This window comes from Schistocerca gregaria, chromosome 8, assembly GCF_023897955.1.
Source record: "Schistocerca gregaria isolate iqSchGreg1 chromosome 8, iqSchGreg1.2, whole genome shotgun sequence".
NCBI lineage: Eukaryota > Metazoa > Arthropoda > Insecta > Orthoptera > Acrididae > Schistocerca > Schistocerca gregaria.
The window spans coordinates 205,142,877-205,160,571 of NC_064927.1; the positions used below are offsets into that span (position 1 = coordinate 205,142,877).

Here is a 17,695-nt window from a genome sequence, read left to right on the forward strand (position 1 = left end):
GTTGGTCTTAACGTTCTGGCTGATCGGTGCATAAATATGGGGATAACAACAATGCCTCAATTCACCAGACAAGTGTGACACTTGTCAAAAGTCACAGTTTCCCAACACTACCACATAACTGGAAACCCGGGGTCTTTCATCAGTGTGTACTATCTGATAGACTTTTTGTGTCAAAGGGTGAAAATCAGCAATTGGTAACCCCTTAAACCTATGAGCGTTGAGCCGTGTGATCTGCAAGTACGAAATATAAATTCTGGTAGAATAGCAAATGAAAAATCACAAAATAATTTCCTTTACAAATTTTCAATATTGTCTCACTAAGAATACATAATAAAATAATACAGCAGTACTGTGAAAGAATACAAATCAATGAACATGGAAATTATACATTTCTTTCAAATATGAGCATCTTTGAACTGCTACCTGGAGTGTGTACACAATATATTAACTAAAAATAAATAATTTATCAGCATGCTATGAAAATGTGAATCAATTCTCTCTCTCTCTCTCTCTCTCTCTCTCTCTCTCTCTCTCTCTCTCTCTCTCTCTCTCACACACACACACACACACACACACACACACACACACACACACAATTATAAGTGCAATAATAAATAAATATAGACTTGGCAACAGATATGGAAATTACTGCTGCCATTTTATGACAAGAGAACCCTTCCTGACAGAGACACTGTTCAAAATGCAAGTTAATGAGCGACATATGACACCACATATGACCAGGATATTGTGCATAGGATCACTACAATACTATATTCTTACAGGAAAAATAAAAAGATCGACAGTTAACTAATGTTCTAAATTTTTGTCTTGTTCTGCAACACTTGGTTCTATTTCCGTTTCCACTTTGATCTGCTGAAGCCAATGCTCCACCTGGGATGGCCTTCGTTCGGTTGCATTCTCTGTGCAATCCTCATTCTGAAAAGAAAGAAAAGGATTGCTACTATTATCCATTTCAACTTATTTTCTCCTTTTCTCTTAGTTGCCACGATATCTCAGAGCACAATTCAAAGTTTTAAGAAGTTTTAGTTCTCAATTCCAAGCAATATCATTTGAGACTGATGAAAGTTTGATATTTTCAATATGTTTCAATCATCATCCATTCAGCAATTAAAATGTATCTTCATAATAAATACTCTGTATTAAAAGTATAATGGAAAAAAATTAATGGGAAGAAGATGGTGAGCAATCAATTTACAGTGACACCTACAATTAAAACAGCACCTGTTCAACAAAGGTGCTTTGTCTTCTCTACCTGTAATCTCAGTATCTGCTTTTCAAATGTATTAATGGCATTAAATGCAGAAACATACACAATCTCTAAAGCACCGAAGTCGCAAGATTAAAAACATAATGGACATCTTTTGTACCGCCAATAATTTAAAGCAAGATAAAGGAGATAGCGAAGTCAGCAGGTGGGCATCCCCAGGGCTCTGCAAGCGACAGAAACATCACACCCATAGCTGTTCCACACCTGATCCATCACAGCCAGGAGCACCCACTTGTCAACAAACTGCACCCAGAACAGAAAACTGGGCGTGGAAGAAAGGAGGGTTGCTGTTGTTGTTGTTGGGATGTTTCAGGGGGACTAAACAGCTAAGGTCATCAGTCCCCCATTCCAAAACCGGCGAAACAAAATTTACGGAACAAGTAAAACCCCAAGGGGGGAGGAGACGCCCCTCCCCCCAGTCACTGAAAGAACACCAATGTGGCAGCGAACACTAGAGACAAGAAGAGTACAGACGAACACTGGACAGAAAGAAACGGAAGAAAAGAAGAGGGTCGGAGACTGGTTGACTGACCATGGGAACAAAAATTGGGAAAGTCAACCATCCGAACACACACATTAAAATCTGCAACCAATGAGACACTCAAGGACAAGATACACAGAAAGGGAAAGGGACAGGTCCCCCCTAAATGGAACCATAAAAAGGACTACCACGGATAAAATTTAAAACGTCGTCAGCCATGGAGGCATCGTCGCATAAAACCAAAGGCAACGTGCCCGGGAGATTAAAAGTCTGCCGGAGGGTGTACAGGCGGGGACACTCCAACAAAATGTGGGCGACTGTCAACCGGGACCCACACTGACACAGGGGGGGATCCTCCTGACGCAAAAGATGTCCGTGTGTCAGGTAGGTATGGCCGATGCGGAGCCGACACAGGATGACAGAGTCCCTGCGAGAAGCCCGCAGGGAGGACTGCCACACATCGGTCGTCTCCTTAACAGCCCGCAGTTTATTCGGAGAAGTCAGGCTACGCCACTCGTCACGCCACATCTGAAGCACCTTACGGTGCAACCTCAGCTGCAAATCACGAGCTGGGAGGCCGATCGCCAAAGTGGGGGCGTCGACCGCCCCTTTGGCCAGCCTGTCGACACGTTCATTCCCCGGGATGCCAACTTGACCTGGCGTCCAAACAAAGACTACCGAACGACCAGAGCGGGTAATGGCAAAAACAGACTCCTGAATAAAGGATACCAGAGGAGAAGAGGTATAGCAGCGGTCGATAGCCTGGAGGTTGCTCAGGGAGTCACTGCAGATGACGATGGACGTACCTGAGCAGGAACGCATATGCTCAAGAGCGCGCAATATGGCCACCAGCTCTGCAGTAAAAATACTGCAGCCAGCCGGCAAGGAGCGCTGTTCAACATGGGCAGTGTGAGCAAAAGCGTAGGCAGGACGACCATCCACCAGGGAACCATCAGTGTAGACAGGCTCACAGCCTGAAAATGAGGCAACGAGCGCAAGAAAACGGTGACGGAGGGCCACATGCGGAACTGAGTCCTTGGGTTCCCGTGCCAAGTCCAGGCGGACAGACGGGTCATACACCAGGGAGGCGTGGGGGCCCGGAAGGGCGGCAGAAGAGGTAACGACCCCAGTTCAGACAGCAGGGACTGGACGCGGACAGCAATGGAAAGCCCAGACCTAGGTCGCCGGTCGGGCAGAGGGAGGACCCTGGCAGGGAAAAGCAGGCGATGATTGGGATGGCCCGGTGAGCAATGCACGTGGACAGCATAGTCGGCAAGCAGTCGGTGGTGGCGAATCCGCAGTGAGGGAACCCCGGCCTCCACCAGCAGACTGTCCAGGGGGGCTCGTACGCAAAGCGCCAGTTGCAAGCCGAACCCCACAGTGATGTATGGGGTCCAACAACGTCAACACTGAGGGTGATGCAGACCCATAGGCCAGGCTCCCATAATCAAGCCTGGACTGCACAAGGGCTCTGTACAATCGCAAAAGCGTGCTGCGATCTGCACCCCAAGACGCATGGCTCAGGCAGCGGAGGGCGTTGAGGTGCCGCAAGCACTTTTGCTTCAGCTGAGTAATATGAGGAACCCATGTGAGCCGGGCATCAAAGACGAGTCCTAAGAAGCGGCTAGTGTCCACCACTTCAAGTAGGTGACCGTCGAGGTAAAGTTCCGGATGAGGGTGGACCATCCGACGCCTGCAGAAGTGCATAACTCGAATCTTGGCCGCAGAGAACTGAAATCCACGAGTCAGAGCCCATGATGCCGCCTTGCGAATGGCTGCTTGCAGCCTGCTTTCGGCGACTCCTGTAGTCGTTGAGCTGAATGAGATGCAGAAGTCGTCGGCATACAAAGGAGACACCGACGACCCCACGGCTGCAGCCAGACCATTAATGGCCACTAGAAATAAGGAAACGCTCAACACCGAGCCCTGCGGGACCCCATTTTCCTGTATATAAGATGAACTAGAGGCGGCACCGACTTGCACCCGGAAAGAGGGGCGCAATAAAAAGTTTTGAAGAAAAGCTGGGAGCTGACCACGAAGACCCCACTCGCGCAACGTAGCAAGGATGTGATGCCTCCATGTTGTGTCATATGCCTTCCGCAGATCAAAAAATACAGCAACGAGAAGCTGACGGCGGGAAAAGGCCGAACGGAGAGCAGATTCCAGCCGCACCAAATTGTCCGCAGCAGACCGGCCCTGACGAAAGCCACCTTGGGTTGGAGAGAGGACCGCGTGACTCAAGGACCCAACACAAACGCCGCCCCACCATATGTTCGAGCAATTTGCACAAAATATTGGTGAGGGTAATGGGACGATAGCCATCCACCGCCAGAGGGTCCGAACCGGGCTTCAAGATGGGAACGATAACACCCTCTCGCCATTGCGACGGGAACACGCCCTCGCTCCAAATGCGGTTAAAGATGGTGAGGATGTGTCTCTGGCAGTCCCCGGAGAGATGCTTCAGCATCTGCGCGTGGATGCAGTCCGGTCCTGGCGCTGTATCAGGGCAATCGGCGAGGGCAGCGAGGAATTCCCTCTCGCTGAAAGGAGCATTGTATTTTTCAGAACGACGTGTGTGGAATGATAACGGCGTCCGCTCGGCGCGCTCCTTTAGAGAGCGAAAGACAGGAGGGTAAGTTGCAGTCGCAGAGCTCGTAGCAAAATGCGTGGCAAGGTGGTCAGCAATGGTGGCAGCGTCCGTGCAGACAGCGCCGTCCAGGGAGATTCCAGGGACACCCATAGGGGTCTGGTATCCATAAATCCGCCGGATGCGAGACCACACGAGCGACGGGGAGACACGGGAGCCCAAGGATGAAATGTACCTCTCCCAGCATTCCTGCTTACGCCACGCAATAAGACGACGGGCCAAGGCACGGAGCTTCTTAAAGGCGATGAGTCTCCAGAGACGGGTGCCGCTTATGACGCTGGAGAGCCTGCCTACGGTTGCGAATAGCCTCAGCAATCTACGGCAACCACCAGGGGACAGCCTTCCTCTGAGGGAGTCCAGAAGAGCGGGGGATGGCAGTCTCGGCCGCAGAAATAATTGACGAGGTCAAGACACGGACCACCTCGTCAATGTCATCCTGTGGGGGAGAAGCAATGGTGGCAGCGGAAGTAAAAGCCGGCCAGTCAGCCCTGTTGAGAGCCCAGCGGGGCAGGCGCCCAGAAGAATGACACTGGGGCAGTGACAAATAGATGGGAAAATGGTCACTACCACACAGATCAGGATGCACTCTACAGTGAAGGGATGGGACAAGTCCGGGGCTGCAAAGAGAGAGATCGATGGCCGAGAACGAGCCATGGGCCACACTGAAATGCGTGGGAGCACCGGTGTTCAAGAGGCTAAAGTCGAGCTGAGCCAACACATGCTCCACAGCGCGACCGCGGTCATCGGAGACAGTCCCACCCCATAGAGGGTTGTGGGCATTGAAATCGCCCAGAAGCAGCAATGGCGGCGGGAGTTGAGTCAGCAGCGCAGCCAAGACATGTCGTGGGAGTTGCCCATACAGAGGAACGTAAACAGAGCAAACAGTAATAGCCGGCGAGAGCTCAATCGTGACAGCGACTGCCTCTAAAGGCGTCAGAAGGGGTACTGGCGAGCTACAGACAGAGTGGTGAACAAAGAGGCAAACTCCACCTGAAGCTCGTTGACAGTCAGCGCAGTTCTTATAGTATCCCCGATAACCGCGAAGGGCAGGGGTCCGCATTGCTGGAAACCAAGTTTCCTGAAGAGCAATGCAGAGAACAGGGGAAACACTCAGAAGCATCCGGAGCTCAGGCAGGTGGCGGAAATAACCACCGCAATTCCACTGGAGAATGGAAGCAGGAAGGGACTGGGAGGGCGTGAAGGCGACTAAGAGGCAGACGGCGACGCAGAGTCAACGGCCGCCACTAAGCGAGAGTCAGCTGTGTCCATAGGAGAGGTCCCCGAGGGTTCCGTGAGGGCGAGATCCGCGGCAGAGGCGAGGATCTCCACCGCATCCCCAGAGCCAGAACTATTGACAGCAGGCGGTACTGAAACTGCCGGAGCGTCCTCCTTCTTGGACCCGTTCCGTTCCTTCTTCTCGCGTCTGTCCTTTGGCTTAGAGGGCTGGGAGAGTTCCTCTGAAGGAGCGTCGGAGGCTGACGACGACGCAGAAGCCCTACGACCAACAGGTGGAGGAACCTTCAGCCACTGGCTGACGTCCGGCGGGGTAGCAGAAGAAACGGAAGAAGGGAGGGCCCCGAGGGACCCCTTCCGCGAGAGAGAGAGGAGCCGGCGGAGACGACGACGCCGGCAGAGAAGGGGGAGGAGGAGGGATCAAGCCCCCTGGTTTTGGAGCAGATGTCACTCCTGAAGCATGTGCGGGGGGAGTGACAGAAGGGGGTTTGCCCCCAACTGCTAAGGGGGCAACAGAGGAAGGCTTGCCCCCAGACACGAGGGGGGCAGACAGAGATGTACGGCCCCGAGGGCCAACTGAAGGCGGCACAGAGGAGGCGACAACTGCCGCCCGCGAGGGCGACGATAACGTAGCTGCAGCATAAGAAGTTTGAAGAGGGACAGGATGCAACCTTTCAAATTTCAGTTTTGCCTCGCGATAAGTAATCCGGTCCAGGGTCTTAAATTCCATAATCTGCCGCTCCTTATGAAGAACGGGGCAGTCCAGCGAGCATGGAGAGTGGTGTTCCCCCCAGTTGACACAGACAGGCGGAGGCGCACATGGAGAATCGGGATGAGAGGGGCGTCCGCAATCTCGACATGTGGCGCTGGATGGGCAACGGGAGGACATATGCCCAAACTTCCAGCACTGGAAGCACCGCATTGGGGGAGGGACGTATGGCTTGATGTCACAACGGTAAACCATTACCTTGACCTTCTCGAGTAATACAGCACCCTCGAAGGCCAAGATAAAGGCACCGGTGGCCACCCTGTTGGTCTTGGGTCCTCTGTGCACACGACGGACAAAATGCACACCACGTTGTTCCAAGTCAGCTCTCAGCTCGTCATCGGACTGTAACGAGGTCGTGATGGTAAATAATCCCCTGGACCATATTTAAGCTACTGTGGGGAGTGACGGTAACAGGGACGTCTCCCAGCTTATCACACAAGAGCAACGCCCGTGACTGTGCTGGGGAGGACGTCTTGAGGAGGATGGACCCATTCCTCATTTTAGACAACCCCGCCACTTCCCCAAACTTATCCTCCAGGTGTTCCACAAAAAACATAGGCTTTGTCGAAAGAAAGGAGTCACCATCAGTCCTGCTGCAGACAAGGTATTGTGGTACATAAGGCTCCTGCTTGGCACTAGATCTACGTCCCTCCCATGGCGACTGAGGATCATATTGTGCAGCATCGAATTCAATTCTGCCTCGCTTAGAGACGCTGGTGGCAGAGCGACCACCAGCTTGGGGAGATTTATTGCGCTTCATTGCACCACATCCGCCCAGATGCCACCTACTCCGAACGAGGGCTCTCCCCAAGGGCGCCACCCAGCCAAAGCAACGGGTACCTGGCCGATATCCCGTTGCCCGGAGTCCCCGTGCCCCAGACAAGATGGGCACATACTCCTTGGCATGCATGGGGAGGAAACAGCTCTGGCATCTGTAGTGCGATCCCTGCGTGGTCAGGGGGCTACCACCAAGAGGGTACATGACGACCCCACCACAACGGACTGGCTACCGTGCTGGATTTTAGGTGTTGAAAGGGTCTACAGTTGTCGTGAGCACTAAGAAGGGGATTGCGCACCAGACGAGGAGGCAACCCAGAAGACATGGGGTGTAAATCCCTCCACACGACAATAAATAGCATGCAAGATGGAGGTGCATGATGGACCAATAGAAAAACACCACGTAAGGCGTCCTTCCCCAAATGGCACGCACTAACAACGGAAATTTTGAAAATGGCAGGTCAAACCCAAGTGGGGACCATCACATAAGGCCGAAACTTTGGAGACTCCTTTTAGTCGCCTCTTACGACAGGCAGGAATACCGCGGGCCTATTCTTACCCCCGAACCCGTAGGGGGCAGAAAGGAGGGAAACTGAATCTAAAAGTGATTAAAATAGAGTAAAAGATGAATAAAAGAGTAGCCTGGTTAAGGAAATAGGGCTGGGGAAACCCCCAGACCTAGCATACAGCAGGAGATGCCCCATCTGCAACCATCCTGTCCCTGCTCCATACGTAGATTAAAACCTTATAACTGACAATAAAAATCACTTTCATGCAGAAAACTGAGAACCAGTTCAACTTCTATCAATTGTTCACCAATATTAGAGGTAATGAGTGCAGAAGTCCATACTTAGTAGCTCACATCTTGGTGAAATTCCATTTCCTTTTGGCCCTCTGTGCTGTCTGCCAGGCTCCACAACCAGAATGTGGGAGTGACTTGTTACATACAAGAAAACTATGGGTTGGCATTTATGACCAATGTGGAGATGATACAGGATTGTGGATTACTTACAAGAGAAGCAGAAGGAAGAGCACCCTGCTGCAGTTGCCTCCTTGATTGTGCAGTTTATTAGACGGAGCAGTAGCTCACCAAATGTCATGCCATTTCAGAGGAAGTTGACACCTCATGTCTACTCACGTATCTGCACTGGCAAAGTGAACTGGGAGTGAGTAAATGCTCCTCTAGCCATTTGTTTGGCCAGTTCATTCCCCAGGATACACATATGAATTGGGACCCAGAGAAAGACAATTGAGCAGGCACCACAACAAAAGTCAGCAAGAAGGTCATGGGTAAAGGAGACCATAGGGTGGCAAGACCAGTATCACTCAGTAGTATGTAGACTGCTTATTGAGTCAGTATATATTACAAGATTGTCAAAGGGGTCCATATAATAAAATGGAGAGCTCTGCTAATACGTGTCAGCTCTGCCATAAACACACTACACGTTCCTGGCATGAAATGGTGTTCCATACAGGCAAGAGCTGTAAACACATACCCCATCTGATCAACATTTGAGGAATATGCCATAAAAGATAATGGAGCCTGGAACTCTTGAAAAACTGGACACAACAGGTGCCGAAGAGATTTGTCGTCATTTGTCGCCTGAGCACACAAAAAAACACAAGCAGCACAATCCACGGAGGGGAGATGGAGCTCTTAGCAGAGGCAACGAGGTGCATTCCAACTCAGTCCCACCAGAGAGTGGATATCAGGATGATGATACCCCTCATATGTAAAGAAAATGGGGATTGTCGAATGGTGATTGCATAGGAGACCAATAGCTAGTAGCATTGAATCTGAAGGGGGAAGAACCCTGCTTCAGCAAGGAGGCTGTCTGTGGGACTAATTGGAAAGGCACTAGTGGCCAGATGCATGCCATGATGGTGGACTGGGTCTAACAGTTTTAAAGCTGAACACGCTACCGAGTCACAAACTGTGCAACCATAGTCCAGGTGGGACAAAAGAAGGATCTGGTAAATACAGATAAGAGCAGCACAATGTGCACCCCAATGTGTGTGGGTACACAAGCAGAGAGCTAGTCTTCAGCTTGATCAATATGGGTCAGCACTGTCACCTTTCTATCAGAAAGGAGGGCCAAAAAACAGGACTGTGCTACAACATTCAGATGCTGAGTACCTAAGTAGGATTTTGAGTCAGGAGGTACTGTGGTACAATGGCAGAAATGCATGACCAACATTTTTGTAGGAGAGAACTGGAAACCATGGAAAGGGCCCATGTAGAGCCCACTGCATGGCACCTTGGAACTGACATTCAGCAGAAGCTACCGAGTGGGAGCTAGGACCAAATGCAAAAATTGTTGACATGCAACAGAGGGGTGACCAGCAGCCGAACAGAGGCTACTGACTCATTAAAGGGGATGATGAAAATAGTGACACTCAACACAGAGCTCCATGGGATGCTGTTCTCTTAGATCTAATGCTTATTGTCACCAGGTAACAAAGACTATATTCCGTGATACAAAAGTGACTGTGCATGTGCACGCGCGCACACACCCACACCTACACTGCCTTGGATGATTGTTTGACGCTGAAGACATTGTTATCCCACCATAATACTTGAGACAACTTTGATTCATCAGTCTACATAAACTTTCTCAACTGCATAAAAACTACCCATGCTCTACATAACAATGATGATTATAGGGGTCACAAGTGGTCAAGGAGAACTGTTGATCACTAATTAACAGAAGTAGCCACAACTCAAGATGCTGCAAAATTACATAATTAAACCTTCAGAGAATCCTTGGTCCTCTCCTGTGGTCTTTCTGAAGATGAAAGATTTCGGTGTTTCTGTGTCAACTATGAACTGAACAAATTCACAATAAAAGATGTCTTCCTATTGCCACATACTGATGACATCCTCGACTGCCTGAAAGGAGCAAATTATTTCTCAACTACAGTCATGCGATAGGCTATTGGTAAATGATGGCACAGGCCAGGTAGACTGCCTTTACAACACCTGACTGCTTCTATGAGTTTACTGTTATGCCATTTTGACTATGAAATGCTCCAGCCACATTTGAGTATATGATAGATAACCTACTTTGAAACCTTTAATGGATGATGTGTCACTGCAATCTGGATGACACTATTATTTTTTGAAGACATCTGAAGAACATCAAGTCACCTGACAACCAAGTTGAAGTGTCTTCAGACCACAGAACTCTGCCTGAATCTGAAAAATTGCTTCTCGGTCATCCAAGAAAAGGAATCTTGGAACACCTAGTTAATGGCAATGGGGTCTGTCCCAACCCAGAGAAAGTAAAAGCTGTCAAAGATTTTCTAACTCCTTAGTACATTCAAGATGTGAGAAGTTTTCTTGGAATGTGCTCATACTACCGGCGATTTATAAAACAGTTATACATCAAGGCACGTTCCTTGCAAGAATTACTGCATGGAGACATCAAATTTTCCTGGGAGGAGATGCAAGAAAGATTTGTCTTTGCCCTCATGAAGACACTAATCTCTTCTCCAGTTCTGGCATTATATAATGTTAATGCTAAGCAGACCTTCACACAGAGGCTGGCAGTTTTAGGATAAGTGCAGTTCTAGAGCTAAATCAGGAGGTGCTTTTGCTTCCAGAGTACTCTCCCAATCCCAGATGAACTACTCTACAACTGAAAAAGAGTTCCTTGCCATTGTCTGGGTCATCCATAAGTTCAGTCATATTTATTTGGCAAACCATTCACCATTGTGATGGATGGCCATTGTCTATGTTGGCTGACAAGCATGAAGGATTTTCTGGATCAAATACCAGTATGGGTGCTTTGGATCCTGGAGAATAAAATCACAGTAGCATACAAAAGTGGATACAAACGCCATCACACTGATTGCCTTCATGGAATTCTTTAGACGAACACAGCATCAAGGATATCTCAGTCATCACTGCATTAAATAAATGACATTGCTGCTGAATAGGGAGAAGATCCAACACTGCTGAAAACCAAAGGAAGAGCTGACCAAAGCACAATTCCAATTAACAAATGGAACATTGTGTATGGGGAACTATGACCCACCGGGGTTGGAGATTGGGGGGAGGGGGTGTATGGTTGCTTGTCATTCAAGTTCATCCAAGGCTGGTTATCCTAAAGTACTTCCACAAAGCCCCAATGTCGTATTACCTTGGATACATGAAGATTTGAGGCAGAATTAGATGCAGGTGTCACTGGCCAGGTATCTATCCATCTGTTAAGACGCTACCTGAGCCACTGTAAGGAATGCCAGCGATAGAAGTACGTGCTGCAATATCAGCGGCATACACCAGATCAGAATTGACCTCTTGGTGGTGGTTTCTGAAGTCAACAAATGAATATCTATGGATTGACTACCTCGCCCACTACATTGTCAATCAAAGCTGTATCAACTGCCACAATTCCAGAAATTTCAACATTTCATTTTGAAGCACACAACATTCTGCATGATTATCCCCAATCATGGAAAACTTTTCCAATATAGTCTGATATCAGTAGTAATTTCACAATGCAACATCAACCACAGGATGACAATTGCATTCCACTTACAAATGAACGGCTTCACACAATGCTTTAAAAAGACACCAGCAGATATGCTCTCTATGTGCGTTGATACTGAACAGAGAGATTATGATAAAATACTACTGGTCAAGATGCCCACCTTTAACTTGGAGAAGCAAGACACTACAGGCTTTACTCCATTTTTCTGCTCCATGGTCAAGAGGCCGAAAGAACATTGGATACACTGTTCTCATTTCAACTATAAATACTCAGGATGACTACGTGAAACCCATCATCACCATGATAAAAAAAGGCAGCTGGCCCTCTTACAATGCCTGGATGCCTAGGAAATGGATTGAGAGTACTATAACAGACATAGTCCAGGAGACACGATATGAAATTTGACATCTTTGCGGAGAATTGGTCTATCTGGAAAATTATTGAAGCACAACCTTGGGCGTATCATCACTTGTCAGATCTCTCTCTCTCTCTCTCTCTCTCTCTCTCTCTCTCTCTCTCTCTCTCTCTCTCTCACACACACACACACACACACACACACACACACACACACACACACACACACACAGAGAGAGAGAGAGAGAGAGAGAGAGAGAGAGAGAGAGAGAGAGAGAGAGAGTCAAGGATTATGACTCTTCTCACAGAGACAAATGCACAGACATATTATCCATGTCCATCTGCTCTGAGGCACAGATTGTAAAAGAGGGTTTCTCGTTCAAGGAAACTGAAGGCTTGCTCGATGATCACAAAGCTTTGACTGGAGGTGCTACCTTTGAAGCTCTTCATAGTAAAGAGGATGTGACAACATGACCAGAACACAAGGATTCTCCAGTGCTGCCATACAAAGGACCACTGACAAGATCTAGAACAAGTATATTGTCATCAGGTCCAATGATACCTTCTGAAACAGCATGTTGCTATTTACCCAGGAGATGGAAGAATGCCACGAGCTGTGCTGCAAGGAGCATAGAGAAATGGTTGGTGCTGCTAGCTGGCTTGCTATGGGCAGCGAGTTCAAATGCAGTCACTAGCAAATGTTGATTTGGTACTTCTTTCTAGAGGGTTCTCAAATTTTCTTATGTTTATAATATTTGCATACTTCAAACGTTTGATTTGTATAAACAGCAGCACTCTTCTTCTATCTATATGGGGGTTCTGCTCTGTCTGTAAGTTGCTATCCTTAATATACTTTCAGGCTATGTGTTAACTTCACTGATTACACTGCTTTGGATTTAGATTTGATTGTGGTTCTGACGTGGCCATCGGTAACTATTTCTAAAAACTGTTCTCAAATAAGTCCCTTTCGCACACATCTTGTCTGCCTTTTCAACATGAAAGTGTTACATAACTCAACTAGCTCGATTAAAACTCTGAATGTTTTCTGGAGGTGAAAACAAAATAAGGATACAATGAACAATTTTCTCCTACATACAATTATTTCAACCACAAAAATTTTCTATGATATTTCACGTTGAAGACGTTGTTGTTGTTATTATAGTTATAGTATGGTGTATGTTACATTGCATTTAGGAACTTTTGGGTAATTGAACATGTATCAATAATTACCAATTTCTGTAGTTGTATATATACGTTTGGATGTAGCCGTATTGCTTTGATGTACTGGTGGATATTGTGTGGTATGACTCCTGTAGTTGATAGTATAATTGGTATAATGTCAACTTTATCCTGATGCCACAGGTCCTTGGCTTCCTCAGCCAGTTGGATGTATTTTTCAATTTTTTTCTCCTGTTTTCTTCTGTATATTTGTTGTATTGGGTATGGATATTTCGATTAGTTGTGTTGATTTCTTCTTTTTATTGGTGCGTATGATGTCAGAGGTTTGTTATGTGGCTTTGTTTTATCTGTTATAATGGTTCTGTTCCAGTATAATTTGTATTCATCATTCTCCAATACATTTTGTGGTGCATACTTGTATGTGGGAACGTGTTGTTTTATTAGTTTACGTTATATGGCAAGTTGTTGATGTATTATTTTTGCTACATTGTCATGTCTTCTGGGGTATTCTGTATTTGCTAGTATTGTACATCCGCTTGTGATGTGATCTGTTTCTATTTGTTTTTTGCAAAGTCTGCATTTATCTGTTGTGATATTGGGATCTTTAATAATATGATTGCTGTAATATCTGGTGTTTATTGTTTGATCCTGTATTGCAATCATGAATCCTTCCGTCTCACTGTATATATTGCCTTTTCTTAGCCATGTGTTGGATGCGTCTTGATCAATGTGTGGCTGTGTTAGATGATATGGGTGCTTGCCATGTAGTGTTTTCTGTTTCCAATTTACTTTCTTCATATCTGTTGATGTTATGTGATCTAAAGGGTTGTAGAAGTGGTTATGAAATTGCTTTGTGTATTTTACTAGTTTCTGCTCATTCTATAAAGAATTTTCTTAAATTGTCTACCTGTCCATAATGCAGGTTTTTTATGTCGATAAATCCCCTTCCTCCTTCCTTTCTGCGTAATGTGAATCTTTCTGTTGCTGAATTTGTCAGGCATTCTATATTTGTGGCATTGTGATTGTGTAAGTGTATTGAGTGCTTCTAGGTCTGTATTACTCCATTTCACTACTCCAAATGAGTAGGTCAGTATTGGTATAGCAGAAGTATCTATAGCTTTTGTCTTGTTTCTTGCTGTCAATTCTGTTTTCAGTATTTTTGTTAGTCTTTGTCTACATTTTTCTTTTAGTTCTTCTTTAATATTTGTATTATCTATTCCTATTTTTTGTCTGTATCCTAGATATTTATAGGCATCTGTTTTTTCCATCGCTTCTATGCAGTCCCAGCAGTTATCCAATATGTAATCTTCTTGTTTAGTGTGTTTTCCCTTGACTATACTATTTTTCTTACATTTGTCTGTTCCAAAAGCCATATTTATATCATTGCTGAATACTTCTGTTATCTTTAGTAATTGGTTGAGTTGTTGATTTGTTGCTGCCAATAGTTTTAGATCACCCATGTATAGCAAATGTGTGATTTTGTGTTGGTATGTTCCAGTAATATTATATCCATAATTTATATCATTTAGCATGTTGGATAGTGGGTTCAGGGCAAGGCAGAACCAGAGTATTATTATTATTATTATTATTGAAACTGCGATGAAGAGTTCTCAGATTGCCAATAACTTACTCTTCCTATACTTTCCAGAAGGATGACTGCCATCGCATGTGAATGGGATAATGACAGTAAATGCTGCCAATGAGTGTTACCAAAGTTTACCCTTTGTGATTCATATTCAACACAACATTGCAGAAACCACTTGTAGAGTTTTTCATAAACAACCTTCTCGCTGCAATCACTAACCGGGCCTAATCCTGAACTTGACAATTACAGTTCAGAATTTTTAGATCGAGAAGTCTGCACAACTGGCAACACTCTAGATAGCAATAACTTGTAGGTAGTGTACTCTACCATTCACACAGTATGTTGTTGGATGTGCCAGTGGTCTATCAGTAACGGGAGCATTAAATTCACGAAAATATGTGACTATTACAGAACAGCCATAATTTATGTCTCTTTTTGACATGCTAGTAGCATCACTTCCACCCAAAAATATTTCCATAACAGGTATCTGACTGACTGTTCATATATGAACACCTCTTACTCCACAGTTTCACAGGACCTCCAATGACTTAAGACATTATCTTTGCAGTAACCACCCCTCCCAGTGCCTACTTCTAGCTCATCAGTTTGACATGAATGAAGAGCTTTATTACTATATACTTCACATGGATAGTGTCTACTGCAAGGATAGTTAATACTGTATAGAGAAAGTCTGATAGAGATGCAGACATGACATTCGCTTTTGGGACACACAACTGGATGAGAATAACTTAAGTTAATTATAAATGATATGGGAGGTTTAAACTAGCTTTTACTCAGAACTACCTATTTTGAAAGTTACCTAGTGCAGAAGCATGTGAAAATTTGTGGATTTTGAAGTCACTGTCAGCAAACTTCAACAGACGAAAGACTTAACTAGTGATATGTTGATGTCTCTTGCAGTATATGGTAGGAAAACTCTGTAAGCAGATGAACTGCTGCCTTGATTACAACAGACTTGAGAAAATTCTAACGCATTAACATTTGTCATTATTAGCTTATGTTGGAAGTAGCTACAAGATGAGCTTACTGTAAGCATTACAAAGCAGTAACCTATTACTAACTGATGACTTCAAAACGGATTGTGTCCATGTCCAATTTTGTGTCATTCGAATAGAACAAGTCAGAACAACTTCTTATTGAAACAAGGTTGCCACAAGACTAACGAATCACATTGGAAACAAAATTTCGCAACAGGTAATTACTCAACATAGCCCTTGTCTACTTTACTACTTACTCTATCACGTAACATGCAAAGAAGAAGACGTGATTTTCCAAACTACAACAGTGTGAAGCTTTGAATTTTTATGTATAACAGACAAGACGTGTCAAACTCTATGTGGCAGTCAACATTCTGAATGTTATTGGTGGATGGACTGAAATTAATTTCCATGTTGCCCAAAGAGACATATTCAGCTGCATACAGAGCACTACTAAGGCAGCAGTCAGTTTTAAGAATTACACCACAATAATTCTACAGAAATTTTCTCTGTAAGCCTAAAATTTATCTTTAGTGTGAAGTGAGTAAGATCTAAATTTCGAACTATATGAGCTACACAGTTCAGCACTACTTGCCTAGTTCACATTAGTAAATCACAACAGGCAGGCATCAGTGCATCTGAACACAATTCCTAGCTACAATTAGCTGCTTACCCCAGTAATAAAGCTAAATAAGATTTCACTAGATATCTCTTCAATAATGCTTCATTCAGCTAAGCTGCTCACCACAGTTCATCTCAAATTGTACTTAGCAGTACAAGATTTTTAGACCCATTAAAAAAAAATAGACTGACCATGGAAACATTATTCCTGTTATCAGTAAAGCTGAGACTTGGCAACACTAAGGGAAATGTTTGGCACCTCTTACCATCTACCAATTTCCTAGTGTGGATTTAAATTTACTTTGTATTGTCTTGTGAATACAAGATGATGATACACTGAATAATACACATAATTCTGACCGAATTTTGTCAGAGAACAATAATATTTTTAGTAAGTCTTTTCCTTTCTCTTTATTCGGGCTGTAAATTAACTCTAAGAAGTACAAAAATCAAAAAAATTTTCTGGTTTAAAAAAGTTGCAGAATATGAAAGTCACAGGGGCAGGACTCAATCTGACTGAGCAATTTACTATAAATTAAAATATGTTTTGTGCCACATCTGAAAAGTAATCATTACAAGAAATTGCTATTGTTGTGCAGACTGAATCTCAGCTTCTATTAATTATCTATGTTATGCTTGGCTGTAAAAACTCCTTTCATTGAAATATATTATTATAATTTCTGTATGCAGAAGTCAGACTCCCAATGATCCTCTAGGTCATACTTCCACAACAGGTGAACCTCTTTCTCAGCTCACAACCAACTCTGGAGCGATAAATTAAGTACACATTATCATATGTAACGAGATTCTTTCACATAGTATGGTGGAGGACAGTGATTCAATTGTTGATCCAAAAATCTGTAGAAAAAACAAACCTAAGAGGATAATATTCTAGTTCCTCCTTAGTGTGTTTCAACACTGTCCACTTGGTTATGCAAACCAACAAGGAATGTTTTATATCCAGCTTCTTTTCAGCCTATTTGAAGTATTGTGTGTGCAAGATTTGCACATTGCTAAATGGCCATCTTCATATGCTTCTATGACAACATTGGGTATTAAGCAAATATTACACTTGTTGGTGAAGATAAAGCAAGACTATTCCTCACATTACATTCAAAGGATTTTCTTACAAGCCTTCTTCATACACCATGTCGATATTCATAAGAGGGGGTTGAACTGGCGTTTGTAAGGGACACCTACAAGCTAATCTGATCATGCGGGCATAGTTGCTTATGGTCTACGTCAACACATCCCTCCCAGTTGCCTCTGA

At 45.0% G+C, this 17,695-nt stretch overlaps 1 protein-coding gene across 1 annotated transcript in view; it reads right to left on the reverse strand.

The window, feature by feature from the left end:
* Nucleotides 1–284: 284 nt before the first annotated feature.
* LOC126284143 (uncharacterized) overlaps nt 285–17,695 on the reverse strand; it is a 37,188-nt gene continuing 19,777 nt past the window's right edge. Inside the window, exon 5 of the mRNA XM_049982860.1 lies at nt 285–936. Within this exon, the coding sequence (XP_049838817.1) occupies nt 808–936 (129 nt within the window). The 3' untranslated portion in view covers nt 285–807. The remainder of the gene's footprint in view (nt 937–17,695) is intronic.